A 25852-nucleotide genomic window follows, 5' to 3' on the forward strand; every position below is an offset into this window, starting at 1 on the left:
CCAGAATCGGCCTCTCCTCCCATATGAGGACACACACTGACAGATAAGCCTGCCTGCCTACTCGTCCGTCGGTCTGACGGGAGACTCCATTCATTCCTTCATGCACTCAAGGTGTGAGCAGTGTGTTGGGTTATGCTGCTGGTCAGGCATCTGTCTTGCAGATGTGGTGAAGGGTTTATTGGATTTGGCTGAATGCAGTGTCACCTTCTTGAGAAACTGAAACTGAAACAGTAATTTCAGGCTCATCCGGTGTCGTGGGTGAGGGGCCAAGACTACCTGAAGGCCCTGAGGTCCATCATCTCTTACCCCTTTGTCTCCAAAGACCTCAATAGTCCTTCCATGAAGGTCAGTGTGTGTGTGTGTCTGTGTCTGTGTCTCTGTCTGTGTGTTCTTTCTTTAATTTTACATCCTTTCACATTGAGTGATTTCAGACGTGTTGTGTGTGTGTGTGTGTGTGTGTGTGTGTGTGTGTGTGTGTAGATGTGTTTTGTGTTTTCTATGAGCATGAGCATTCATGTGTGTGTGTGTGTGTGTGTGTGTGTGTGTGTGTTGTCATGAAAGACAGGTGAAATATTTAGTCTAGGTAATGTACGTTTACACCAGACAAGTCATTTGATTTTGGTAGCTTTTTGCTGCACTAAAACTGACCGACTGAGACAGACACGGACAATGTTGCATAGCACAATGATAGTGCGTAGTATTACCACAATGGTACTGTGCAGTAATTAGCACAATGGTAGTGCGTAGTAATTAGCACAATGGTTGTGTGTAGTATTAACACCACTGGTAGTGTGTAGTATTAGCACAATTTAGTGTGTTGTAATTAGCACAATGGTGGTGCGTAGTAATTAGCACAATGGTGGTGCGTATTAATTAGCACAATGGTAGTGTGTAGCAATCAGCACAATGGTAGTGTGTAGTAATTAGCACAATGGTAGTGTGTAGCACAATGGTAGTGTGTAGCGCAATGGTAGTATGTAGTAAGTAGCACAATGGTAGTGTGTAGAACAATGGTAGTGTGTAGCACAATGGTAGTGAGTAGTAATTAGCACAATGGTGATCATGATGATGATGACGCTGATAATGACAATGATGGTCAAGATGATGATGATGACGATGATCCAATGGCAGGTGAGTCGTACAGAGCTGGATGGAGTCGGGGTGCAGGTGTTCCGGCCCCAGCCAGCCCCAGACCTGGCGCCGGCCATCATCTTCATGCACGGCGGAGGATGGACCATAATACCGGCAGGTCAGAAGTCACCGTACACTGTGTGTGTGTGTGTGGGGGGGGGAGGGGGGGGGGGGGAAGAGGAGGGGGGGGTGGCAAGATGCAAGCTAGTCAGCTTTGTGTGCAGGTGCGCGCGTGTGTGTTTGTGTGTGTGCGTGTGTCCATGTGTGTGTTTGCGCGCGCACGCGTGTGTATGTGAGAGTGTGTGCATGTGTGTGTGTGTGTGTGTGTGTGAGACAGATGCAAGTCAGCTGTGTGTGTGTGTGTGTGTGTGTGCGTGTGCTTTGTGCAATGGCGTTACCATAGCTGATGAGGTTTAACCCAACACATGGCTATCGCAGGTTGAAAATTAATGTCTGACACTTGCACACTGGTGTCATTGTGCGTGCATGTGTGGCTGCACTTTTTTCTTTTTTCCATGTTAATGTTCAAACAAATCAAGGGTAAGATCTGAAGGCCTCATGACCGTACTGGATTTATGTGACGGGCGCAATAGCAGAGTTTTTGAAGCGTTGGACTGTCAATCTGAGGGTCCCGGGTTTGAATCACGGTGACGGCGCCTGGTGGGTAAAGGGTGGAGATTTTTACGATCTCCCAGGTCAACATATGTGCAGACCTGCTAGTGCCTGAACCCCCTTCGTGTGTATATGCAAGCAGAAGATCAAATACGCACGTTAAAGATCCTGTAATCCATGTCAGCGTTCGGTGGGTTATGGAAACAAGAACATACCCAGCATGCATACCCCCGAAAACGGAGTATGGCTGCCTACATGGCGGGGTAAAAACGGTCATACACGTAAAAGCCCACTCGTGTGCATACGAGTGAACACAGAAGAAGAAGAAGAAGGATTTATGTGAAGATTAACCATCTACTTACCCCCCCCCACCCTCCCGACCCCCCCAATCCGATATGGTGCAGTGTAAATGGATCAGTCTACTTGCTTTTGATACCTCTGTGAAACTGGAACTGAAATTAGAGCATTAACAAAGTAAAACCAACACTACAAATGCTCAAAAAAAAAAAGACCTCAGACAGGCATAAGAAGTAGACCAGTATGCCTTTGACATAACCATGGAACATAACGAGTTTTGTGGAAAAAATGGGCACTTTATCTTATGAATGTTTAATACAAGATTAAGCTGTACAATGCTACCTTGAAATTATGCCTTTGAACATGTATTGTTTTGCTGTTGTGGGCTTGTCAGTACTTGGAACTTAATTATGTGCTTACCCTGTACTTTCTAATGCACAAAATATATGAATTCTGTATCTGTAAACTTTTGTCTGAATAAAAAAAAAAAAATAAAATAAAAAATTGGAAAAAAAAAGAAAGAAAGAAATTAGAGCATGTGAAAGTAAAAAAAAAAAAAAAAAAAAAAGGTTGTTGCATCAGGAAGGTTTGTTGAAGAAGAATGTCATCAATTTGCCCTACTTCATTTTAAAACATGAATCTGTGGGAATGTTGTAGATTGGTGGGTTGTTGAGAAGTTCTCCTGATGCATTGCCTAACAAACTGTAGCACCCAAGGCGCCCTGAGCTGCATGTCTCCTCAGTCTCCTCTTATCAGCAGCTAGATGTGGATGCTGTCGTGGACTGTGTCTCACCAAGGTGCTTCTTGATGGTTATTGCAGACATGTATGCAAACACCTGTCACCGCATGGCGGCGGAGTACAACGTCGTCGTCATTTCCATCGAGTATGTGTTCTTTTTTTTTTTTTTTGAATTCTCAGAGAGAGAGAGAGAGTGAGAGAGAGAGATGCAGATAGATAGCCAGTTAGACACACAGAGATAGAAATGAGAGAGAGTGAGAGAGAAGCCAGTTAAGCAAGTTAGAGAGAGAGAGACAGAGACATGGAGAGGGAGGGACAGATGCAGATAATTAGGCCAGTTTGAGAGAGAGAGAGAGAGAGAGATAAGGACAGAGGCAGACAGATAGGCCAGTTTGAGAGAGAGGGAGGGAGAGTGAGAGATAGGGACAGAGGCAGACAGATAGGCCAGTTTGAGTAGAGAGAGAGAGAGAGAGAGAGAGAGAGAAGAAAACAGATGTCAATAAAGAGAATGGCCAGATGGAAACATGAGTACGGAAGGAGAGAGAGAGATAGAGAATGAGTGTGTGAGATCCCTATGACAGTGATGACAAGAGACAATGGTGCATGAATCTAGAAAAAACACACCCCCTTTCACCCCCTTTGATATGCAAAAGAGTGCCCCTGGGTGGCAATTTCACCCCCTTTGGCGTGCAAAAAAGTGCCCCTGAGTGGGAATTTCACCCTCTTTGGTTTGCAAAAGAGTGCCCCATGGCAGAAATTTCACCCCCTTTGGTGTGCAAAAGGGTGCCCCTGGGTGGAAATTTCACCCCCTTTGGTGTGCAAAAAAAGTGCCCCTGGGTGGAAATTTCACCCCCTTTGGTGTGCAAAAAAGTGCCCCTGGGTGGAAATTTCACCCCCTTTGGTGTGCAAAAAAGTGCCCCAGGACGGAAAATTCTGTCCACCTCATTGTAGGAATTTTCCTATTGCAGAATCATTAAATTCCTGTGAAATTGCCATAATTGGATAGTGTGCTCATGTTCCTTTCTGAAAGGTATAGGTAAAAATTACTTTATTTTAGTAGTTTGAGTGTTACAGCATTTTATAATTTTTATATCCTATTATTATCCTCTGTGGCCAAGACATCTCTTGGCAAACACTTGTTACTGAGCACAAAATAGGCTTGGCATTCAAAGGGTTAATTAGTTATCAAACATATGCACACACACACACACACACACACACACACACACACACACAGACACTCATCCCCCACCACACACATATACATGATGCGTAAGACTGTTTCCCAATAGCTTAGGCTGAATCATGGTACTGATAGAGTTACTAATCATAATATATATATATTATATATATATATAAAAGAATCTTAATAATAATAATAATAATGGATACTTATATAGCACACTATCCAGAAATCTGCTGTAGGTGCTTTACAAAAACACTTTTGTTAACAGAACACATTACATCAATGTTACATACACACACCAAAATGTGACTACACACACACACACACACACACACACACACACACACACACACACACACACACACACACACACACACACACACACACACACACACACAAACACACGCACACACACATACACAAAAGCATACATATATTTTAACATACATGTGTATCTAACAGCTACCCTCAACACATACGCACACATAGGCAAGCACAAACTTACATAAACGCACGTGCGCGTGTGTGCGCACACAATCTTGTCAAGTCAGTTCAAATCAAAATTTTATTTCTGGATGGTTAATTGAATAAGCAACAACTGCTTTTTTGTGTGCTTTTTATTTTTTTTTTTTTTTTCATCATCAAGCCTCAAGTTATCTATTAAATAAACACACACACACACACACACACACACACACATGCACACACACACACTGAAATACATTGGTATAATAGTATCCATTTGTGACACGGACTTCCCACATTTAATGGGGAGTAACTTCGCTTCAAAGCACCACCTTTCACTCTCTTGTGGTTGCTTCCCTTTGATCAAGGCGCCCCTTGAGAAACTTTATCAAAAACAAATAAATAAGTAACGCATACTCTCAGTTTTTTTTGTTTGTTTTTTTCAATGGCACATCATCAACATCTCATGCAGACATGTTCTGGTCTATATTTCTAGATATAAATGTGCATTGTTTTGTAACACAGTCACAGGTTGCAAACTTCATCACCATCAGTTATTGGTTATTGTCTTCACCACCTTCTTTACCGATCGGCTTCGGATCCACTCCGTTTACACACACCCAGATTCAAACACCCGACTGTTAGCCACTGTTCTTTCTTTATCTCTGGACCTTGCAATTGGAATGAACTTCCTCTTTCATTTCGTCAAGTCTCCACACTCAGCTCTTTCAAGTCTGGCCTTAAAACCCACCTCTTCCCAAAATAGCCTCCTTTGCCTGCCTCTTCCTTGTCTTTAGTTTCTACAGTTTTAGAGTTATGCATGCGTGTGAATGACTGGTGCGAAAGCGCTTTGATTTGTCTTTGCACAAGATTCAGCGCTATATAAATACAATTATTATTATTATTATCATTATTATTAATAGGAGGTGGGCAGTTTGTAAGTGTTTTACACAATGCCCATATTTGATTGAAAAAAAAGGGTGGGGGTTTGGGGGGTGGGGGGGGTGGAGTGTGGGGGTTAGGGATTAATTAGATACTGGGCGATTACTGGGTGGTTTACAGTATATGCGTAGCAGGATGTGTTGTATACATAGCAAGGCAGTGGTAACCGTATGCATGTTGTATAGATAACAGGGCAGTGATAACCGTATGTGTGTTGTATAGATAACAAAGCAGTAAAAAAGCAGTGATAACTGTATGTGTGTTGTATAGATAACAAAGCAGTGATAACTGTATGCGTGTTGTATAGATAACAAAGCAGTGATAACTGTATGTGTGTTGTATAGATAACAAAGCAGTGATAACTGTATGTGTGTTGTATAGATAACAAAGCAGTGATAACTGTATGCGTGTTGTATAGATAACAAAGCAGTGATAACTGTATGTGTGTTGTATAGATAACAAAGCAGTGATAACTGTATGTGTGTTGCATTGATAACAAAACAGTGATAACTGTATGTGTGTTGTATAGATAGCAAAGCAGTGATAACTGTATGCGTGTTGTATAGATAACAAAGCAGTGATAACTGTATGCGTGTTGTATAGATAGCAAAGCAGTGATAACTGTATGTGTGTTGTATAGATAACAAAGCAGTGATAACTGTATGTGTGTTGTATAGATAACAAAGCAGTGATAACCGTATGTGTGTTGTATAGATAACAAAGCAGTGATAACTGTATGTGTGTTGCATTGATAACAAAGCAGTGATAACTGTATGTGTGTTGTATAGATAACAAAGCAGTGATAACTGTATGCGTGTTGTATAGATAACAAAGCAGTGATAACTGTATGTGTGTTGTATAGATAACAAAGCAGTGATAACTGTATGTGTGTTGTATAGATAACAAAGCAGTGATAACTGTATGTGTGTTGTATAGATAACAAAGCAGTGATAACTGTATGTGTGTTGTATAGATAACAAAGCAGTGATAACTAACTGTATGCGTGTTGTATAGATAACAAAGCAGTGATAAGTGTGTGGGCTGTCCTGTCAGCTATCGTCAGGCCCCAGAACACCCCTACCCAGCTCCTTTTGAGGACTGTCTGAAGGTCGTGGTGCACGTGCTGAAGAACGCACAGACTCTGGGCCTGGACCCTGACCGCATCGCTGTGGCTGGTACGTGCTGTTCTGTGTTGGTGCGTGGTGTTCTGTGTTGGTGCATGGTGTACTGTGTTGGTGCATGGTGTTCTGTGTCGGTGCATGGTGTTCTGTGTTGGTGCATGGTGTTGGTACGTGCTGTTCTGTGTTGGTGCATGGTGTTGGTACGTGCTGTTCTGTGTCGGTGCATGGTGTTCTGTGTCGGTGCATGGTGTTGGTGCATGGTGTTCTGTGTTGGTGCATGGTGTTGGTACATGCTGTTCTGTGTTGGTGCATGGTGTTCTGTGTTGGTGCATGGTGTTGGTACATGCTGTTCTGTGTTGGTGCATGGTGTTCTGTGTCGGTGCATGGTGTTCTGTGTTGGTGCATGGTGTTGGTGCATGGTGTTCTGTGTCGGTACATGGCGTTGGTACGTGCTGTTCTGTGTTGGTGCATGGTATTGGTACATGCTGTTCCGTGTTGGTGCATGGTGTTGGTACATGCTGTTCTGTGTTGGTGCATGGTGTTGGTACGTGCTGTTCTGTGTTGATGCATGGTGTTCTGTGTCGGTGCATGGTGTTCTGTGTTGGTGCATGGTGTTGGTGCATGGTGTTCTGTGTCGGTACATGGCGTTGGTACGTGCTGTTCTGTGTTGGTGCATGGTATTGGTACATGCTGTTCCATGTTGGTGCATGGTGTTGGTACATGCTGTTCTGTGTTGGTGCATGGTGTTGGTACGTGCTGTTCTGTGTTGGTGCATGGTGTTGGTACGTGCTGTTCTGTGTTGGTGCATGGTGTTGGTACGTGCTGTTCTGTGTTGGTGCATGGTGTTCTGTGCTGGTGCATGGTGTTCTGTGTTGGTGCATGGTGTTGGTGCATGGTGTTCTGTGTCGGTGCATGGTGTTGGTACGTGCTGTTCTGTGTTGGTGCATGGTGTTCTGTGTCGGTGCATGGTGTTGGTACATGCTGTTCTGTGTTGGTGCATGGTGTTGGTACGTGCTGTTCTGTGTCGGTGCATGGTGTTGGTACGTGCTGTTCTGTGTTGGTGCATGGTGTTCTGTGTTGGTGCATGGTGTTGGTGCATGATGTTCTGTGTCGGTACATGGTGTTGGTACGTGCTGTTCTGTGTTGGTGCATGGTGTTGGTACATGCTGTTCTGTGTTGATGCATGGTGTTCTGTGTTGGTGCATGGTGTTGGTGCATGGTGTTCTGTGTTGGTGCATGGTGTTGGTGCATGGTGTTCTGTGTCGGTACATGGTGTTGGTACGTGCTGTTCTGTGTTGGTGCATGGTGTTCTGTGTCGGTGCATGGTGTTGGTACATGCTGTTCTGTGTTGGTGCATGGTGTTGGTACGTGCTGTTCTGTGTTGGTGCATGGTGTTGGTACGTGCTGTTCTGTGTCGGTGCATGGTGTTGGTACGTGCTGTTCTGTGTTGGTGCATGGTGTTGGTACGTGCTGTTCTGCATGGTGTTCTGTGTTGGTGCATGGTGTTGGTGCATGGTGTTCTGTATTGGTGCATGGTGTTGGTGCATGGTGTTCTGTGTTGGTGCATGGTGTTGGTGCATTGTGTTCTGTTGTTCTGTGTTGGTGCGTGGTGTTGGTGCATGGTGTTGGTGCATTGTGTTCTGTTGTTCTGTGTTGGTGCATGGTGTTGGTGCATTGTGTTCTGTTGTTCTGTGTTGGTGCATGGTGTTGGTGCATTGTGTTCTGTTGTTCTGTGTTGGTGCGTGGTGTTGGTGCATGGTGTTCTGTGTTGGTGCATGGTGTTGGTGCATTGTGTTCTGTTGTTCTGTGTTGGTGCGTGGTGTTGGTGCATTGTGTTCTGTTGTTCTGTGTTGGTGCGTGGTGTTGGTGCATTGTGTTCTGTTGTTCTGTGTTGGTGCGTGGTGTTGGTGCATTGTGTTCTGTTGTTCTGTGTTGGTGCGTGGTGTTGGTGCATTGTGTTCTGTTGTTCTGTGTTGGTGCGTGGTGTTGGTGCATTGTGTTCTGTTGTTCTGTGTTGGTGCGTGGTGTTGGTGCATTGTGTTCTGTTGTTCTGTGTTGGTGCGTGGTGTTGGTGCATGATGTTCTGTGTTGGTGCATGTTCTGTGTTGGTGCATGGACCACCATGCACACTCTCAGGTGTGTTTTTTTTCTTTTTCTTTTTTTACTTTTTTTATTTTTAATTTTTTTATTATAGTTGACTTCATCAAGTTTTTGCGCCTTATACATATTATTATTATTAGTAGTAGTTCTTTTCTTTCTTTTTTTTTTTTTAAATGTATTTATCTATTATTTATTCACCCTTTTATTTTTATTTTTTTAAGGCCTGACTAAGCGCGTTGGGTTACGCTGCTGGTCAGGCATCTGCTTGGCAGATGTGGTGTAGCGTATATGGATTTGTCCGAACGCAGTGACGCCTCCTTGAGCTACTGAAACTGAAACTAAAAACTCAGGCGTTTATTTCAGATATTGATTGCTATACATGACTCCATCATTATACCTCCCCCGCAGTTGTGATGGTCTTAGTCAGACAGTGTCAGTATCAGTAGCTCAAGGAGGCGTCACTGCGTTCGGTCAAATCCATATACGCTACACCACATCTGCCAAGCAGATGCCTGACCAGCAGCGTAACCCAACGCTGACAAGACTGACTACCCATGCTTACTGTCAGTTGTGTCATTATTTTAAGATACTGATTGCTACACATGTTTGTTGTAACTCCTCCACTGTTGCGATCGTCTTAGTCCGACAAGACTGACTACCATAAATACTGTGCCAAGTTTGTATGTTGTGTTTTTTTACTGCGCGAAATTTGGCCAAGCAGAGCAAACCGATAGGCCTAGTTTGCATCAGTTTGACGTGGTAAGTATATGTAGCAACAAACATGGAGTATGATACTTCTTCTTCTTCTTCTTCGTTCGTGGGCTGCAACTCCCACGTTCACTCGTATGCACACGAGTGGGCTTTTACGTGTATGACCGTTTTTACCCTGCCATGTAGGCAGCCATACTCCGTTTTCGGGGGGGTGCATGCAGGGTATGTTCTTGTTTTCATAACCTACCGAACGCTGACATGGATTACAGGATCTTTAACGTGTGTATTCGATATTCTGCTTGCATATACACACGAAGGGGGTTCAGGCACTTGCAGGTCTGCACATATGTTGACGTGGGAGATCGGAAAAATCTCCACCCTTTACCCACCAGGCACCATCACCGTGATTCGAACCCGGGACCCTCAGATTGACAGTCCAACGCTTTAACCACTCGGCTATTGCGCCCATCCGGAGTATGATACAAACTCCTCCTTTTAGTTAATGATTGTTACACATTTTTTTGTTACCTTCCCAACCTGTGGAAGGGCGAAATGATTGAATCCACTGTGTGTGTGTGTGTGTGTGTGTGTGTGCGGTTCCTAGGGGATAGTGCCGGAGGTAACCTGGCTGCTGCAGTGGCTCTTCGACTGTCCCAGAAAGACATGGCTCGACTGCCACCACTTCAGTTTCAGGTGTGAAGGTTTTACCAGTTTTTTTGTGGCTTGTGTGTGTGTGTGTGTGTGTGTGTGTGTGTGTGTGTTCTGTCTCTGTTCTTCAAGTTGATAGTCTTTTATTCATTCTTTTTATTTTGTTTTATTTTGTTTTGTTTTGTTTGTTTGTTTTTTGTTTGTTTATTTCCACTTTATTTAATCTTTTTAAAAAAAAATTAATTATTCATTTATTCATTTATTTATTCATTCATTCATTTATTCATTTATTTTCTCATACATAGCAAGACAAGGCACTATAAGGAACATAAGATGCGTGTACCCTGGCGCGGCATGAAAGCATCAGAACATTACAATTATGCTACATTTACACATACAGTTATGTTACATTTACACATACAGTATAAACAAAAAAGGGCGAATATAAAAAACAACAACAGCAGAATAGACAGAAACTAAAAACTAAAAAAAGAAAAAATAGGAATCCTGGCCCTACCAAACAAACAACAACACCAACAACAACAAAAAATGATGAAACTAGTACAAGCATGTACTTACAATTTTTTTTCCTAGCAATAGGAAAAAAAAGTTCTGTTTGAATTATGAACCTGAAGGACTTCAGTTTTAACATTATTATTATTAGCCTGGTTTTTTGTTTTTTTAATGGAAATTTCAGATTTATGGCGTTCTTGTATTAATCAGTGTATTAATACGTGTCTGCATGTTAGGGCTATGCAGCTTATAAAGCAGTCTCAGTCAAGGAAGGGAAAAGGGTAAAAAGGTAACCCTTGTATAATTCAAATAATTCAGTGCAATGAACATTTTTTAGAGATAGAAACAACAGCCATGTGTAAAGTATGTGTTGATGTGCTCAATGTGCACCAGTCTTTTTTTTTTTTTGTCTTTTTTTTGTTGTCATTTTTGACTCACTTGTGTAAACAAAGTGAGTCTATGATTTAACCCAGTGTTCGGTTGTCTGTGTGTGTGTGTGTGTGTGTGTGTGTGTGTCTTTGTCTGTGTGTCCGTGGTAAACTTTAACATTGACATTTTCTCTGCAAATACTTTGTCAGTTGACACCAAATTAGGCATAAAAATAGAAAAAATTCAGTTCTTTCCAGTCATCTCGTTTAAAACAATATTGCACCTCTGGGATGGGCACAATTTTTTTTTTTTTAAATGAAGCCTAATTACATGCAAACTGCATTTACTGTTATGTTTATATTTTTTTTATTCTCTAAACTTGGCACTTTGATCTGATATTCTGACCCAACAACAAGAGCAGTCGTTATTATCATTTTTTGTTCAAACAGGAACTTCTTTTGCTAAGCATGAAAGTTTTATTTATTTTGCAAATATTTTGGTGCAGATAGTAAAAAAAGGGAAATTACTCTGTAATTAATGCTAGGAGACTTAATTTGCTTTAAACTGATCTTTCTCATCTTAAACAGTACATTTTGAAATTATACTCAATACATAAAAAGCTTGGATTTTTTTTTTTTTTTTTTTTAAGTGAGTCTTGAAGGCCTTGCCTCTCTTTTTTTTCTTTTTTCTTTTTTTTTTTTTTTTTTTTGTCTCCAGTGTCTTTCAGTTCATGTACATTTTACTTACATTGAAAAGCAAGCAGGTTTAACATACATCTGTGCTTCTTGATAGCTGTGATGATCTCTGGTGGTACAACAGGTGTGCTGACAGAGTCGTTCGTGGATGTTTGGGAAGTAGGTGCAAGCCATTCACCTGAATGTGTGTGCTGGTCAGTTTGTGTTAACTCACTCAGTACGGCCAGTCCTCTCTTCTCCTCTACACAGACCCCTCGGATGTCCAGTGGGTGTCTGAATGACCCAACCTTTAGCTTCCGTCGTCAGAACTGTGGTATTCTTTGTCAACATTCACCTCTTCAGTATAAGAGCGTTCCGCTTGCAATATTTTGATGATGGTAATTGGGATGAAACGCTGTTAACGTCGTCTCTTTCGCCATTCGTATGGAGAGAGTTAAAGTTTGTGGTTGCTGTTGAAGGATGTTTATTCATCTGTGTATTGATCATTGATGTATCTGTTTTAATTTTTCAGGATATTTATTCATTTGTTCAGTCATTGATTCTTTTATTTCTTCTTCTTTTCTTTTTTTTTGTTTTTTTGTTCACTCATTTATATATTCACTCCTTCTTTCATTCATTCATTCTTTTATTTTAATCATTCATTCACTCATTTATTCATGCTTTTATTCATTCATGGATTCATGGATTTTTTTTCATTGGATCATTAGTCATTCATTTATTCGCTCAGTCTTCATTTATTCATTCACTGGTTTATTCTTTCCTTCATTTATTTATCCATTATATTTACTTCATGTCTCTGGACCTTGCATTTGGAATGAACTTCCTCTTTCGCTTTGTCAGGTCTCCGCACTCAGCTCTTTCAAGTCTGGCATTAAAACCCACCTCTTCACAAGATAGCCTCCCTCCCCTGCCTCTTCCTGGTCATCAGTTTCTTCAGTTTTAGAGTTATGCATGTGTGTGAATGACTGGTGTGAAAGCGCTTAGATTTGTCTCTGCACAAGATTCAGAGCTATATAAATAATATCATTATTATTGTTATTACATGTGTTCATCTCACTCGGCTCAATGGAAAAAGAATTGGAGTTGTTTTTATTTTGTTTTTGTTTTTACCCAACTTTGACACACAACAAGATTGTGTGTTGTTCTGACCACAGGTGTTGATCTACCCAGTTCTGCAGATGTTGTATCCACAGGTGTTGGTGTACCTTCTTCTGCGTTCACTCGTATGCACACGAGTGGGCTTTTACGTGTATGACCGTTTTTACCCCACCATGTAGGCAGCCATACTCCGTTTTCAGGGGTGTGCATGCTGGGTATGTTCTTGTTTCCATAACCCACCGAACGCTGACATGGATTACAGGATCTTTAACGTGCGTATTTGATCTTCTGCTTGCATATACACACGAAGGGGGTTCAGGCACTAGCAGGTCTGCACATATGTTGGCCTGGGAGATCGTAAAAATCTCCACCATTTACCCACCAGGCGCCGTCATCGTGATTCGAAACTGGGACCCTCAGATTGAAAGTCCAATGCTTTAACCATTCGGCTATTGCGCCCGTCAGTTGATGTACCCAGTTCTGCAGGTGATGTCCACAGGTGTTGATCTAACCGGTTCTGCAGATGTTGTGTTGTCCACAGGTGTTGATGTACCCAGTTCTGCAGATTATGTGTTGTTCACAGGTGTTGACATACCCAGTTCTGCAGATGATGTGTTGTTCACAGGTGTTGATCTAACCGGTTCTGCAGATGTTGTCCACAGGTGTTGATGTACCCAGTTCTGCAGATGATGTGTTGTTCACAGGTGTTGACATACCCAGTTCTGCAGATGATGTGTTGTTCACAGGTGTTGATCTGCCCGGTTCTGCAGATGTTGTGTTGTCCACAGGTGTTGATGTACCCAGTTCTGCAGATGATGTGTTGTTCACAGGTGTTGATGTACCCAGTTCTGCAGATGTTGTGTTGTTCACAGGTGTTGATGTACCCAGTTCTGCAGATGATGTGTTGTTCACAGGTGTTGATGTACCCAGTTCTGCAGATGATGTGTTGTTCACAGGTGTTGATCTAACTGGTTCTGCAGATGTTGTGTTGTCCACAGGTGTTGATGTACCCAGTTCTGCAGATGATGTGTTGTTCACAGATGTTGATCTAACTGGTTCTGCAGATGTTGTATTGTCCACAGGTGTTGATGTACCCAGTTCTGCAGGTGATGTCCACAGGTGTTGATCTAACTGGTTCTGCAGATGTTGTGTTGTCCACAGGTGTTGATCTAACTGGTTCTGCAGATGTTGTGTTGTCCACAGGTGTTGATGTACCCAGTTCTGCAGATGATGTGTTGTTCACAGGTGTTGATCTACCCAGTTCTGCAGATGGTGGACCTGAACACCCCCTCCTACACCAATTTCAGCAGTTCCGGCGGCCCACTGACCAAGCACCTCATGACCAAAATGTGGCTAGCCTACATGGGTTACCCAGAGCTTCGCCAGCACCTCGACGAGTTCAAGGCATGTGTGTGTGTCTGTGTGTTTGAATGTGTGTGTGTTGTGTGTGTGTGTAGTGTATGTGAGTGTGTGTGTGTTTGTGCGTGTGTGTAGTGTATGTGAGTGCGTGTGTGTGTGTGTGTGTGTGTGTGTGTGTGTGTGTGTGTGAGCATGTGTGTGAGAATGTTTGTATGTGTGTATCATGTGTATAGTATGTGTGTGTGTGAGAATGGAGAAGGGGGCAGGCATGTATATATGTATGTCAGAACGTATGCATGTGTGTATACTTTGTGTGTGTGTGTGTGTGTGTGTGTGTGTGTTATGTGTGTGTGTGTGTGTGAATAGTTGGATAGGTGTGTTTGTTTGTGTATGTGCAGTTCTGTAAAGCAGCCACAACAGTTTTCTGGAGTGCTCTGGTGTTTGCGTTGCAGTTGCTGCTGTTGTAACTGCTGCTTGTTTTGCTTGCTTGCATGAGCCACGCTGGCTTATATAAACACATGAATTTGAATGAGTTTGCAGAGATTTTTTATTCTGCACCTTGCTCCTTCTGGCATTACAAGACAAGTGTCTTATAAGGTCAAAATTCCCAAACAAAGGAAGATTTCTCAACACTGCAAGTGCTATTTCAGTATAGATGACATTATTTGTTAGCAGTAGTCGTATGAAAGATTAATGCCAATATTATAATCATTATTATTGTTCTAATTATCATTTTGATTCTTTTTCCGTTAATTGTATTGGTAGGACGGGCGCAATAGCCGAGTGGTTAAAGCGTTGGACTGTCAATCTGAGGGTCCCGGGTTCGAATCACGGTGACGGCACCTGGTGGGTAAAGGGTGGAGATTTTTACGATCTCCCAGGTCAACATATGTGCAGACCTGCTAGTGCCTGAACCCCCTTCGTGTGTATATGCAAGCAGAAGATCAAATACGCACGTTAAAGATCCTGTAATCCATGTCAGCGTTCGGTGGGTTATGGAAACAAGAACATACCCAGCATGCACACCCCCGAAAACGGAGTATGGCTGCCTACATGGCGGGTTAAAAACGGTCATACACGTAAAAGCCCACTCGTGTGCATACGAGTGAACGCAGAAGAAGAAGAAGTATTGGTAGTAGAAGTAGTAGTCGCAGTGTAGTATTACTAGTAATTGTAGTATAAAAATGATACCAATGTTATGATTATTATAATTATTGCCATAATGAAAATAATAATAGTAATGTAGATAACAACAATGATAATAAAATAATAATGAAAATGATAATAATTATAACAACTACAACAATAATAACCGTCATTATTTCATTATTATTATTATTATTGTTGCAGTTGTTATAATTATTATTTTCATTTTTATTTTATTATCGTTGTTGTTATTATCTACATTACTATTATTATCTTAATAACTCCTTCTTCATTCACTCGTATGCACACGAGTGGGCTTTTACGTGTATGACCGTTTTTACCCCACCATGTAGGCAGCCATACTCCGTTTTCGGGGGTGTGCATGCTGGATATGTTCTTGTTTCTATAACCCACCGAACGCTGACATGGATTACAGGATCTTTAACATGCGTATTTGATCTTCCGCTTGCATATACACACGAAGGGGGTTCAGACACTAGCAGGTCTGCACATATGTTGACCTGGGAGATTGTAAAAATCTCCACCCTTTACCCACCAGGCGCCGTCACCGTGATTCGAACCCGGGACCCTCAGATTGACAGTCCAATTTATCTTAATAACAATACTAACTATTATTATTAACATTATAATTACCATCATCATCATGGTCCAGGCAAACCGCCACTCCGCAGCTGTTCTAAAGGACGGGCGCTATGCGTCCTACCTGAGTGTGGAGAACCTCCCGGCGTGGGCCCCACGAGTGCCTGGCTTTCAGCCGGTCAGGCCAGACCCCGGCAACGAGACGCTGGCCGCTCAGGTCAGGTCCAGGATTCTGGACCCCTACTTCGCTCCGCTGATGGCCGAGGATGTGTCCAACGTGCCCCCTGCTTACTTCGTCATGGCCAACATTGACATCCTGAGAGATGAGGGCTTGCTGTATGCGGAGCGCCTGAGGAGAGCTGGGGTGGAGACGGAGGTGGATTTCTACCCGGGGATGTCGCACGGCTTCTTTGTCGTTAACCCCGCTCTGGTGTTTGACAGGTGCCTCCAGGCACTGGGCAAGTTGGGCACGTTTGTCAAGGAAAATTTGTAGTTTGGAATCACAAAGAGAGATATATATATATATATATTATATATAGATAGATATATAATAGATATAGATATATATATATATATATATATATATATATAAATGGCTGTCTTTGGAGGGGGTGGGGTTAGGGGGGTTGTGGGGGGAGAAAAATTTTTGAGGTAAATTTCATTGAAAGAAAAGAAAAAACAACAACAGCAACAAAGTTGGGCACGTTTGTCAAGGAAAATTTGTAGTTTGGAATCACAAAAAGACATATATATATATATATGGCTGTCTTTGGAGGGGGCGGGGTAAAGGGGGTGGTACGGTTGTAAAAGAAAACTGGTTGCTGAAAAATTTCTGAGGTAAAATTCATTGAAAGAAAGGGGAAAACAACAACAACAACAACAACAAAAAACTGCTAGTTCATTTAGGCTTTCAAAACAGTGTGTATGAATTTAAAAACACAAAAAAAAACAACAACAAAAAACAAAAAAACACTAGTTAATTTGGGCTTTCAAAACAGTGCGTATGAAATTTGTAAATGAAATTCTTGTTGACGTTGTTCGCAGAACAGTTTTAAATCATTTTTAGCTGAAGTGTACCTTTGTTTTTGATGCTGCTGTAAGCTTTAAATCTCTGTTCAGAGGCAAAAGCAATACATATTTCCACAACAGGTATGTTTTACGCTGCTTTAAACTTTTAAGTCTTTGTCAGAGGCAAATTTATTATTATTATTATCTTTCCATGGTTAATGTAGTTGTTTAAAAAATTATTTCAGACAATAGATACTAGATAGGTACTGAGATATGAAGGTTTAACAAATAATGGATATTACTGACTTATTTTGAAAGTACTTCCAGAGTTTTTTTGTCATCAGCAAAACATATATAATGTGTGTGTGTGTGTGTGTGTGTGTTTGTGTGTGTGTGTGTGTTATTATACTTAGTAGTGAGGAAAACAAGTGCAGGTAACATGTAAACAAGTCTTCTGTTATTTCAAAATAACTTTGGAAAAATTTAAAAAAAAAAAAAAAAAAGGGAAATATATATAGCCTCCTCTGCTGTTCTGATAGTCATAGTCGGTTGCTGTTGTCCAGCACATTCCTGCAGCAGCTTTGATTAAATTGGCAGTGAATCGGGAAACTAAATAAATGAGTACATGCTGTGTGTGTGTGTGTGTGTGTGTGTGTGTGTGTGTGTTCTTTATATGATTTTTGATACAGCAGAAGTACAAGATGTGCCATTTGTTTTTTTGAAATTTCCATTCTGAAGTTAGTCATTGATTTATATCATTCATATTTTGATCAGTCATTTCCGTGATATGATGCGAGCAGTATGATATATGGGTAGCTATTTACCGTCTCTCTCAGTGAGTGCATGTGTGTGCTTGTGCATATGTGTGTTTGTTTTTGTTTTGTTTTTTGCCCGCTGTGATGCTTGATATATTTGAGCTACAAAAAAATGCCATAATTATGCTTATTGTTAGTTGGTGAATGAATATATCCAATCACTTATGTTTTTATATCAATTGTTTCAGTTGAACAGGGCAGTGTATGGGGAGTTATTTACGCTGTGTGTGTGTGTGTGTGTGTGTGTGTGTGAATGAGAGAGAGAGAGATGATGCATGATGGTCTCCCTTATGAATGTGTCATAGTATTGCAATAATTGCCAAATGATTTACAGTTCCCCTTCTAGTTTATCGTCTTTGTGAAGTGAATATATATATATATATATATATATATATATATTTCTATATATAATATTTTTACAAAATACAATAAATATCAGCATTGGATGCTTCATTTCTGTGTGTACTTTCTTTCACCCAGCATCTTTCCAGCTTGCACAAAACACACGCACACTCTTGTGTACAGACACACACACACACACACACACACACACACGTTTTTTAAACATATGTGGTGTGGCACATACAGATCGCTTTGAAACTGACTGAAACTGAACAGGCGTCCCACCTTAATTTAGAAACGTTTATTTGCGTACCAAGAAAATGTAAGAAAATATGCGAAAGAACACCTAAATTGCAAAGGTCAGTCTATCCATAAAATGTTTTGAAATTAGACTCATTGGAACAAGAAAACTACTGAAAGTGAAATGGACAAAATTGTAGGTAGAGATCTTTCGGTTAGTGTGTATGCCTGAACTTTACAAAACAAATGAAATTTTAACTCTCTCCATACGAACGGCGAAAGAGACGAGGTTAACAGCGTTTCACCCCAATTACCATCATCAAAATATTGCAAGCGGAAGGCTCTTATACTGAAGAGGTGAATGTTGACAAAGAATACCACAATTCTGACGACGGAAGCTAAAGAGTGGGTCATTCAGACACCCACTGGACATCCGAAGGGTCTGTATAGAGGAGAAGAGAGGACTGGCCGTACTGAGTGAGTTAAGCAACGCTACAGCTAGCAGCAGACCCACTTTTAAGGACTTATAAAACAGTGTCAATAATGTAGCCTGCCTACCTTCTAGAACTAGACAAATAAAAAGATACATTATTATTTTTGCTTTATTTTTATTTACAGATCTATTTTATATAGGCGAGAAAACGGTTGAGACTAACCTGTAGGTGGTGACTTGTCCTATGAAGAGAGTATCCCGACGTTTCGGGCCCTAGGCCCTTCTTCATGGGGAAAAAAATAGAGAATGGAGAAGAAAAGAGAGGGGAAAACCAAGACAGAGGTAAAACTAAGAACTGTGAGGAGTAATCAGAGAGAAAAAAAAAGAAAAGAAAAAAATAAAGAACAGAGAAAAAGGTGAGGAATACTTACAAAGGAAAAGAAGGGGGGATGGTTAAACACTGGAGGGGGGGGGGGGGTCTATTTTATATAGTTATTTAGATGTTATAGCCGACAAGGGAAACTGACGCCATCGGTGAGACTGAACCATGTTGGATATGCACGGTCAATAATCAATTATCTTTAACTACAAACTATTCAGACGAATTGGAAAAAAAAAATCAAAACATTACAAAACTGAAGCACCAAAGTGACAGGCTACACACACACACACACAGACCCCCCCCCCCCCCCCACCCCCCCCCACCCCCACCCCCACCCCCACACCGACTCCTCCCACACCACACACACACACACACACACACACACACACTCACTCACTCACTCACAATGGGAGTATTTTACAACCACCCAAAGCGCAAATTAATTTTACAGGTTAAAAGTTCAACCAGGACTGTTTATGACGCCTCTTCCACCTTTCCGTGCGCTTGGATCTATAATTCTCTCTCTCCCTCTCTCTCTGTCTCTGTGTCTGCCTCTCTCTCTCTCTCTCTCTCTCTCTGCGCCGTTTATTCTAATGGTTTGTTATAAACCCATGTCATAAGGACCTCATGGCCAATGACATTAAAGTGTCAAAGCATCTCTCTCTCTCTCTCTCTCTCTCTCTCTATATATATATACATATGTGTGTGTGTGTGTACATGTTTATGTGTGTGAGCGCGCGCGCATGCGCGAGTGCGTCAATATATACATAAGGAAAACATGTGTGTGTGTCCGTGTGTGTGTGTGGATGTCTGTGTGTGTTTGTGTGTGTGATTCGCTCTCTCTGTCTTCCTCCACTCCCCCCCGCGCCCACCCACCCCCACCCCCAACCTCTCCTTTTTTTCTATCTCTATCTCTATCACTCTGTCTGTCTGCCTGTCTGTCAATGTGTGTGCCGTTCGGTCTTTACTTGATTTATTTGTTTCATATACTTCCCAGCTTGATATTCGTTTTCGATTTTTTTTGTGTGTGTTGGTTTTTTTTGTTTTTTGTTTTTTTTCTGTGTTGTCATTGGGGAAAGGTTTTATAGCACCGATAAGCCCTCACTAACAGTCACTGCACATACTGTCTGCAAAATAATTACCTCGTCTAGATTTCCGAATGTCCCATCATTCTGCGCCCACACCCGTATTGTGTTTCTGGAGGATTCAGCATTCCTTTCTCTTTTCTTGGTGCCAGAAGAAGGAGGTGGTGGCGAATGAGGAGGAGAAGGAGGAGGAGAAGAAGGAGGAGAATAAGGTTTACTGTCGTGTGATGCTTAGGGTGAATGGGACTTTTATTTCCGGTGATAAAGAACGCGCGTGACGCTACTTGGTTCGTTGTCTTTTCTTCTTCTTCTTCTTTTTTTTTCCATTCTGAAAAGAAAAACAAATCTGTTTATTCTGAGGATATACTCACTCCCTCCGCTTCCTTTATTGATAATACATACATACGTACGTACGTACATACATTTATGCTTGCTTATTCCGCTTCCATCACATTCTCTTTCGTTCTGGGGAAAAATAACATTTGGGATGACGAGTAAGCTTGGATTGTGAGGAAAAGAACGCGAACTACAGATCATGCGTTTATGTTTAAAACATTTTGAAGTAAATGTTTATTTCGTTTTTTTATGTGCGTTTGTGTGTGTGTGTGTGTGTGTGTGTGTGTGTGAAAAGAATACAAAGCTACGAACAAATAACGTCAGAGACTGTTTCAGGACGAGTTCGTTTCCTTCCCTTTCTTTCTTTCTTTCTTTCTTCTTCTTCTTCTTCTTCTGCGTTCGTGGGCTGCAACTCCCACGTTCACTCGTATACACGAGTGGGCTTTTACGTGCATGACCGTTTTTACCCCGCCATGTAGGCAGCCATACTCCGCTTTCGGGGGTGTGCATGCTGGGTATGTTCTTGTTTCCATAACGCTGTTTCCACCGAACGCTGACATGGATTACAGGATCTTTAACGTGCGCATTTGATCTTCTGCATGCATTTACACACGAAGGGGGTTCAGGCACTAGCAGGTCTGCACATATGTTGACCTGGGAGATCGTAAAAATCTCCACCCTTTACCCACCAGGCGCCGTCACCGTGATTCGAACCCGGGACCCTCAGATTGAAAGTCCAACGCTTTAACCACTCGGCTATTGCACCCGTCCCTTTCTTTCTTTCTTCCCCGTTTGCTTTCTTCCTTCCTTCCTTCTTCCCTTCCTTCCATCCCTGGCCATACTGTCAGAAAAAAAAGAAAAAAAAAGAATTTACTTCCAATGGGACAAGAGATTGGGATACACAGCCATTATGTTTCAGCAGTGACTGAATAAAATACGTTCACCCCTGAACCCGTGAGTAAAGCGAACACACACCAACCATCATTACCAGGAATTACCAAACTATTATGACTCTATAGAATACACACAACAGCGAACACATAAACACGAACTAGCCATCACTATCAGGAATTACCGAACCATCGTGACTCTATAGATAATACACACAACAGCGAATACATAATACACACACACCAGCCATCCTTACCAGGCATTTCCAAACCAGTATGACTATAGAATACACACAACAGCGAACACATAAACACAAACTAGTCATCACTAACAGGCAATACCAAGCCATTATGACTCTATAGAATACACACAACAGCGAATTCGCAATGCACACACACGAGCCATCATTACCAGGCATTACCAAACCATTACGACTCTACAGAATACACACAACAGCGAACACATAAACACAAACTAGCCATCACTATCAGGCATTACCGAATCATCGTGACTCTATAGAGAATACACACAACAGCGAATACATAATACACACACACCAGCCATCCTTACCAGACATTTCCAAACTAGTATGACTATAGAATACACACAACAGCGAACACATAACACACACACACCAGCCATCCCTACCAGGCATTTCCAGAGCAGTATGACTATAGAATACACACAACAGCGAACACATTACACACACACACCAGCCATCCTTACCAGGTATTTCCAAACCAGTATGACTATAGAATACACACAACAGCGAGCACATTATACACACACACCAGGCATTTCCAAACCAGTATGACTATAGAGTACACACAACAGTGAACACATAATACACACCAGCCATCACTACCAGGCATTACCAAGCCATTATGACTATAGAATAAACACAACAGCGAACTCGTAATACACACACACACCAGCCATCCCTACCAGGCATTTCCAAACCAGTATGACAACAGAATACACACAACAGCGAACACATACTACACACACACCAGCCATCCTTACCAGGTATTTCCAAACCAGTATGACTATAGAATACACACAACAGCGAACACATAATACACACACACACACCAGCCATCACTACCAGGCAATACCAAGCCATTATGACTCTATAGAATACACACAACAGGGAATTCGTAATACACACACACCAGCCATCCCTACCAGGCATTTCCAAACCAGTATGACTATAGAATACACACAACAGTGAACACATAACACACACACACCAGGCATTTCCAAACCAGTATGACTATAGAATACACACAACAGCGAACACATAATACACACACACCAGCCATCCCTACCAGGCATTTCCAAACCAGTATGACTATAGAATACACACAACAGCGAACACATAATACACACACACCAGCCATCCCTATCAGGCATTACCAAACCATTATGACTCTGTAGATTACACACAACAACAAGGGCATAATAAACACGAACTAGCCATCACTGTCAGACATTATCAAATCAATATGACTCCATAGATTACACACAACAGTGAATACATAGCAAACACACACCAGCCATCACTATCAGGCATTACCAAACCATTATGACTCTATAGAAAACAGTACAATTAACAGCGAACAGTTTCAGTTTCACTTTATCAAGGAGGCGTCACTGCGTTCGGACAAATCCATATATTATACGCTACACAGCATCTGCTAGGCAGATGCCTGACAGCAGCACAACCCAACGCGCTTGTCAGACCTTGAGTGCATGCTTATAAAAATAGAATATCTGTGTACATGACAGAGTGAATTTCTTTTTACATAATATTGCCAGAGGACAACACTCTCGTTGCCATGGGTTCTTTTTTTCAATGCGCCAAGTGCGTGCTGCACACGGGAACTCGCGCTCGGTTTATCGTCTCATCCGAAAGACTAGACGCTCAATTTGATTTTCCAGTCAAACTTGGGAGAAAGGGCGAGAGTGAGATTCGAAGCCCACACCCTCACGGACTCTCTGTATTGGCAGCTGGGTGTCTTAACCATTCTGCCGAAGCCATCACTATCAGGCATTATCAAACCATTATGACTCTATAGAATGCACACACCAGCCATCACTATCAGGCATTACCAAACCATTATGACTCTATAGAATGCACACACCAGCCATCACTATCAGGCATTACCAAACCATTATGACTCTATAGAATGCACACAACAGCGAACACATAATACACACACACCAGCCATCCATACCAGGCATTACCAAACCATTATGACTCTATAGATTACACACAAAAGCGAGCACATACCAAACACAAACCAGCCATACTATCACGCATTACCAAGCCAGCCAGACAGCTGGGTGGGCTCACACACTGGGAATCCCATCATCTCTGGTTGTGTGATAGCTCGTGACGAGATGTCAGGAACTTTCGATTTAACGACCGTGGGTTTTCGATCAACTTTTTTGCTGATAAAGTTGGGAGATAGACAAAGTTGCCATGGTGTGTATGTACGTAGTTCTGGGTCTGGAATGTGTTCGGTGTGATGGGTGGATGATAGAGGATGTTAGAAAAATATATATGCATGCATATCATCTTTGGGGAAGGAGTATGTCAAGAATGTTTTGAAATGCGGTGAGTACGCGCGCGCGCGCGCGTGAGAGAGAGAAAGAGAGAGAGAGAGAGAGAGAGAGAGAGAGAGAGAGAGAGAGAGAGAGAGAGAGAGAGAGAGAGAGATCTTTTTATTCAATAAAGGCCGTGCCCCCTTCATGAAAATACCGAATATACATTGCAATTTAACGAGACAGTCAGAGACAGATAGGCCTACAGAGACAGAAAGAGACAGATAGGCAGAGACAAAGACAGACAGACAGAGATAGAAGGGGGAAAAAACACAGAGAGAAAGAGAGAGGGAGAGAGAGAAAGGAAAGGGGGGTGGGGGGTGGGGGTGGGGGTTGAGAGAGAGAGAGAGAGACCGGCAGATAGAGAGACAGAGACAGACAGACAAACGGACATACAGACTGACAGACAGACAGACACACAAACAGTCAGATAATAGCACACACACACACACACTACACTACACACACAATTACAAACAAACAAACAAGCACACAGGTTCTAAAACAAATAACTCAATGAATTTATAGAAATTTTAAAAAAATAAAGATAAAAAGGAATTTATAAACGAATGAATGAATATCTAACCAAGGAAGTAAACAAATAAAGAACAAAGCAATCAAACTGGATTACAAAATAAATAGATAAATGAAGCAAAAAAAAAAAAAAAAAAGAATATATGAATGAATAGATAAATAAATAAATACATAAATAAATAATTACAATGGGACATACAGGTCGTCGCAGGTCATGAAATTAAAACAGAAGAATCTTCTTCTTCTTCTTCTGCGTTCACTCGTATGCACACGAGTGGGCTTTTACGTGTATGACCGTTTTTACCCCGCCATGTAGGCAGCCATACTCCGTTTTCGGGGGTGTGCATGCTGGGTATGTTCTTGTTTCCATAACCCACCGAACGCTGACATGGATTACAGGATCTTTAACGTGCGTATCTTCTGCTTGCATTTACACACGAAGGGGGTTCAGGCACTAGCAGGTCTGCACATATGTTGACCTGGGAGATCGTAAAAATCTCCACCCTTTACCCACCAGGCGCCGTCACCGTAATTCGAACCCGGGACCCTCAGATTGAAAGTCCAACGCTTTAACCATTCGGCTATTGCGCCCGTCAAACAGAAGAATCAATTGAGCCAGCAAGAAAGAAAAGCAGACGATGCGAAAGCTGTAAGCGCCCACGTAGCTTTGTGATGAAAAGCATTTGTCTTTTTTTTTTTGACTCACTTGTGTAAACAAAGTGAATCTATCTTTTAACCCGGTGTTCGGTTGTCTGTGTGTGTGTGTGTGTGTGTGTGTGTGTGTGTCTGTGTCTGTGTGTCCGTGGTAAACTTTTTGACATTGACATTTTCTCTGCAAATACTTTGTCAGTTGACACCAAATTTGGCTTAAGAATAGGAAAAATTCAGTTCTTTCCAGTCATCTTGCTTAAAACAATATTGCACCTGTGGGATGGGGCACAAAAAATAAATAAAAAAGAAGCCTAATCATATGCAAACTGTATTTACTGTTATATATATATTTTTTGTATTCTCTAAACTTGGCACTTTGACCTCTTATTCTGACACAACAACAAGAGAGAGTCATCATTATCATTTTTTGTTCAAACAGGAACTTCTTTTGCTAAGCATGGAAGTTTTATTTATTTTGCAAACGTTTTGGTGCAGATAGTAAAAAAGGGAAATTACTCTGTAATTAATGCTAGGGGACTTAATCTATCACAAGTGAGTCTTGAAGGCCTTGCCTCTCTTGTTTCTTTTGTCTTCTCTTGAACGTTCTAACCATGGTGTGTGTGGCCCTCAGCACTGGGGTAAGGGGTGAGTTGATGTTAGAAGCATGAAGTGGGTTTTCTGAGGAAAAAAAAAGACAAAATGTAAAAGTGAAACAACACACACACACACACAGATATATTCACACACACACACACACACACACACACGCACATATTCACACATACACACACACACT

General features: G+C 41.7%; 1 protein-coding gene across 1 annotated transcript in view; it reads left to right on the plus strand.

Moving 5' to 3' along the window:
- LOC143282501 (carboxylesterase NlhH-like) overlaps window positions 1-16269 on the plus strand; it is a 21712-nt gene extending 5443 nt beyond the window's left edge. Inside the window, exons 3-9 of the mRNA XM_076588163.1 lie at window positions 241-345; window positions 1132-1249; window positions 2861-2924; window positions 6426-6547; window positions 9909-9997; window positions 13873-14031; window positions 15806-16269. Coding sequence (XP_076444278.1) covers window positions 241-345; window positions 1132-1249; window positions 2861-2924; window positions 6426-6547; window positions 9909-9997; window positions 13873-14031; window positions 15806-16225 — 1077 coding nt within the window. The 3' untranslated portion in view covers window positions 16226-16269. The remainder of the gene's footprint in view (window positions 1-240; window positions 346-1131; window positions 1250-2860; window positions 2925-6425; window positions 6548-9908; window positions 9998-13872; window positions 14032-15805) is intronic.
- Window positions 16270-25852: the final 9583 nt, after the last annotated feature.

This window comes from Babylonia areolata, chromosome 5, assembly GCF_041734735.1.
Source record: "Babylonia areolata isolate BAREFJ2019XMU chromosome 5, ASM4173473v1, whole genome shotgun sequence".
In the NCBI taxonomy this organism is placed as follows: domain Eukaryota; kingdom Metazoa; phylum Mollusca; class Gastropoda; order Neogastropoda; family Buccinidae; genus Babylonia; species Babylonia areolata.